At 57.7% G+C, this 4427-nt stretch overlaps 1 protein-coding gene across 1 annotated transcript in view; it reads right to left on the bottom strand.

Annotated features, from left to right (window-relative positions):
* Window positions 1–2073: 2073 nt before the first annotated feature.
* MPRIP (myosin phosphatase Rho interacting protein) overlaps window positions 2074–4427 on the bottom strand; it is a 126988-nt gene continuing 124634 nt past the window's right edge. The window contains exon 24 of the mRNA XM_007448416.1: window positions 2074–2145. Coding sequence (XP_007448478.1) covers window positions 2074–2145 — 72 coding nt within the window. The remainder of the gene's footprint in view (window positions 2146–4427) is intronic.

The following is a 4427-nucleotide window of genomic DNA, read 5'->3' as shown; positions in this document are numbered from 1 at the left end:
GCTCGCAGGGAGAGTCCGGAGGACGCTGCGTGGCGGGGGCTGAGGTGGGACGGTGAGATGCAGAGCAGAGACCCTCGCCGTCCTGTCCTGCCTACTCACACCAGCCCGAAGCTCAGACCTGGTTCCGAACCAGACGGCGGCTGTCACCACGTGCTGATGCCCAGCACTGCCGGGGGTCGTTGCTCGGCTGGTTGAGCTTTTGCAGTGCATTTCCTGGCCACCTCTGCCTGCAAGCCCCGGATGCTGCTGCCGACCACCTGTTCCCCAAGATTCCTGAGGTCAGACCTCAAAGGATAACTGATGAAGACACGTGAATAAAATGCTCTTTTGACCTAATCAGGAGCACTGCTCACGTCTACGGGCAGACGAAACCCAACTCTGTGCGCGGACCCTGCCCTTCTGGGAGGGCCGGAGATCCCCCAGGGGCAGTAGGGGCAGAACAGGGCAAACCTGGCCTGACGAGGTGCATGCTCGGAGGAGGGACACGAAGCCACAGTCATGGCACCCCAAAAGCTGCCCGAGCCTGGCAGAGGCCCGCCCAGCAGATCCCCAGGGCACCTGTCACGCTGCCCTCGATGACACGCTCACAGACCATTCTGGAGACAGTGCCAGTCTACATGGTGGGGGCGTCTGGTGACAGAATTAAAGGAGCTAATGTTCTCTGCTTTTAAAAACGTGGGAGGATAGCGGTGAAGGAGGGATTGGCGTGGTGTGAGACTCTGAACAGCTCGTGAGCGGGGAGGGCCCACTGCAGCCAGGAGCTCTGAGACCATCCAGTGAGAAGACGGCACGGGAGCTGCACTTCCTACACACCCCAGGGCCTCTGTCCTGCCGTTCCAGGACTTTCTCCAAATGACCTCGTGCGTTCACTTAATCTAAAAACTGAGCAAGATGATTTCTACGTTTCCACGCCCGAAGCACCCACGTACCCGAGACAGTGGTGCTCACCCAAGCAGTGAGGCCAGGAGGCCTTCCCTGCACCGCGCCTGGGCTGGCTCCCGCCTGGTGGCCTTTGTTCACACTCCCCACCCTAACGGGATGAGGAGTTTTCATGGGGCCGTCATAGAACCCCGGTTTCAGAGGTTTTCAAGAAGTGCTGTGGAGCGTCTGGTGGCGCTTAAAGAGTTGTTATTCAGACCACTAAGGAAGCAGAGCCGTCGGTCCAGGCCCGGCGCAGGCGCCCCCAGTGCCGCACGGCCTGAGACCTCAGGTGAACTGAAGGAGGCTTAGGAGCACCTCACGAACGGCCAGTTCTTATCTGGTTCCAACATCTGCTCTAACCTTCTCGACTTAACACAGGGTCTCCTGTCAACGGTATTCTCGGAGGGAAAAACTCTCTTCATTATTTGTGATCACAGTCTGAAACCACAGGCTGCAGGTCAGCATCTACCGAGTATGAAAGGACCAGGGTTCCTGGTGACCAAGAAAGAAGCGAGCGTAGGAAGGAATGAGAGGGGCCGGGTTTTGTGCAAGATTTAATAAAAAACAAACAAAAATAGGAGTGGCTGCTTTCAACATTTTCCAGGTTGTGAAAGGTTTACCACGAGCATCTGGGGTGTGGTTCTAAGCGGCATTAGTGGAACAAATACAAAATGCTGTCCTCCTCTGAAGCCCAAAGGTGGTACATCCAAGGTTCTAGGCCACGCTCCCCCCCCCCGGCCCCCCGCAGGCTACCAGCTGTCGGCGCTGGGACCGCAGCACACGCCTCCACGCCTTGTGGCCGGTTCTCTCCCAGGGACCCGCCCGGGCCCTGACCCCACCGCGCACTAGGCGAGACAGAGCTAGCTTATCGCAGGCTGCTGGGCGTTAATACTGACATGAGCGCGGGGGCGACGGGGGAGAGAGCCGCATGCGCTCGGCCCCTCGGCCGGGCTGGTCGTAGAAAACCATGGGGAAAAGCTTCGGTAAACACAACAGGGGTGATGTGAGCAACCCACAGACCAGTCTCTCATGCATCCATACCACAGTTACTGAGGGCGATAACGATAACGATAACGATAACAGAAATCGAAGGTACAGACGAGGGCGGCGGCCGCGGGCCAGGGAGGGTGCGTCTGAGCTGTGTGGGAGCAGCTAGTCGCGCTCCAGGTCCCTGGACTCAAAGAGCTTCAGGCGATCTTGCACCGTCAGGCCTTCCTTCAGACTCTGGTGGAGAAACAGACAGGCCGTTAGCCGGCGGCCCCGTGTGGCACGGGCGGCAGTCCGGCGAGAGGTGCGGCTCGGGGCTCCCGGAGGGTTAGTGGGCGTGCTAGAAGGGCCACGAGCCCCAAGGTGGTGGTGTTACTAAATGAGAAGGAAAAAGAAACAAGACCAATGCTGAGCTTAGGGCTCTCCCGACAAGCAGGGATCAGACCAATGAAGCCAGGAGAGGAGACCCTGCCAAGAACATGAAGATGCCCACTATGTCCGCATCCACGTCTGGTCTCTCGCGACCGCACGCTGGCAGCACCTGCTGCACCGATCACAAACCCTGTTGGACTCTCTCACTGCCCCGGGGATTTGGGAACGTGTCGGTTTGTTTTTTTACTGAGACTCTGAGAACGGAAGCCCATCCTTGTTCATGTGGGACCTCGGCGAAGGTGGGGGGCAGAGGATTTCCTGCTTTACTCTGGGAGGCTCTTCACAGAGAGAGACTTAGTTTCTGGAGGAGAAAAGGAGCATCATCACCTCAGAGCACGACTGGGAACGAAGGTGCCTCGCTGCCATCGGATCTGTGTGGCAAGTCCAGGCTTCACCGAGGCTGCGGAACTGGGGCTGGCCCACAATCAGCAGGTGAGACCGAGCCCAGCCTCCACCTCAGAGCCGGCCCGCTTCCCCTGGGGCCCCAGCTTCACCCAGGACAGCTCTGCTTGCCTGTATTTTTAATTTAGATGCCACTGGTCAGAGGAAGAGGACCAATCCACGTCCCATGCTGACATCCATTAACGCGCACGACTGCCTCACGTGCTCTCGGGACTCTTCCCAAGTGTGCCTGCTGCAGGTCAGGGCTGCCATCTACACGGCCGCTGTCTACACAGCAGCAAGTCTCAGCCAGGGGCTGGGCCCCGTCACCTGCCACGCTGTACCGCTCTAGTTGGGGACTTTCCCTTGGGTGGCAGCAAACCGCCACTGCTGAGTCCTGAGGGACAGAGATTTTCCCTCCGCGCGCTGTCACACATGCTTGGTGATCATCCCTGCTGTGCAGCCGCTCACCACAGCTGTGGGGGCGGAGCCTGAGAAGACCCCGTGCTGCCCCGCACACCCAGCATCTCCGTGACCCCACGCTCAGGACGACCCGGCGGGGGCCTCCGTGAGGACCCCGGGAAACGTCCTCTCTGGTCTCCATCCCAGAAGAGCCCAGCTGCTCTTAGGCAACGAGCTTTCTGACGTGATGGGGGCTGAGCCTTTCTGTCCTTCTGAGGGAGGCAGGTACAGAGACAAGACACGTGAAAAGATAGACATCCGTATACATCAGACCCTGTATCAAAAAGCACCAGTGACAGGTTGTTTTTGGCCAACTTAGTTCCCGCCTTCCTGTGGGAGGTTCCACGGTTTCCAGATACAATCAGGAAAAAGGGCAGCACAGAGCTGTGCAAGTGTCCGTTGACAGCACGTTACAGGCACAGCATCACGGCTGGTGTCCACGAGGTGGACCATAAGGGCCCCAGCTTCCTCCTTGGGCCAGCAGGGCTGTCCCCACACACCGAGAGCACCGCTTTTACGTCGCAAACTTGGCAAGCCAAACTCGGACTCAAACGAACACAACTCTGGGAAACCCTGCTCCTGGGCTTCTCCCCACACTCATCTGGGTCCCGGCCTTGCAGAGAGCCGCAGGCAGACCCTCGTGGGTGTGCCTGACCGTTTCCTCCCTCATTCCCCGGCCTCTGCTTTAGCAAGCTCCTGGCCAGCATAGAAGCTGCCATCTACACGGCCGCACATGTGTGCCAGCACATCTCATGGCCAAAGGCCCTTATTGACAGAGATGTTTCCACTGATCTTCTGGCCCTTTGTCCAGAGCCCAAAGTACTGTGCAGCTTGTGGGATCTTAGTTCCCCAACCAAGGATCGAACCCAGGCCCAGCAGTGAGAGCGCCAAGTCCTAACCACTGGACCACCAGGGGATTCCTGCAAAGCATTTTTATTTCCCTCCCCCCGACACACGGTCGGCGTGATGGGGCGGGCTTGCTGGAGCAAGGCTTCCCTGGAAGGGCCCTAGCAGAAGTGTTTGTCATTTACAGGCAAAAGGCCCAAAGGATTCACGGTGAACTTGCAGCAGCTACAGTTCAGCCTCAGATAGATAGAAGTAAAAATCATCAACAAGAAAACCATAAACCAAGAACACGTTTCCCTTTTGCTAAACAGAATGTTTTTCATGTTTAGAGAAAACAGCCCGAACTAAGTTTCGAACAGGCTTAAACATTTCTGGTGATAAGTGAGCCAGGACTGTAG

The sequence above is a fragment of the Lipotes vexillifer genome, unplaced genomic scaffold, assembly GCF_000442215.2.
Source record: "Lipotes vexillifer unplaced genomic scaffold, Lipotes_vexillifer_v1.1 scaffold533, whole genome shotgun sequence".
Taxonomy (NCBI): domain Eukaryota; kingdom Metazoa; phylum Chordata; class Mammalia; order Artiodactyla; family Lipotidae; genus Lipotes; species Lipotes vexillifer.
The sequence above is the reverse complement of the archived record's forward strand: the minus strand, read 5'-3'. Positions and strand labels throughout refer to the sequence as shown.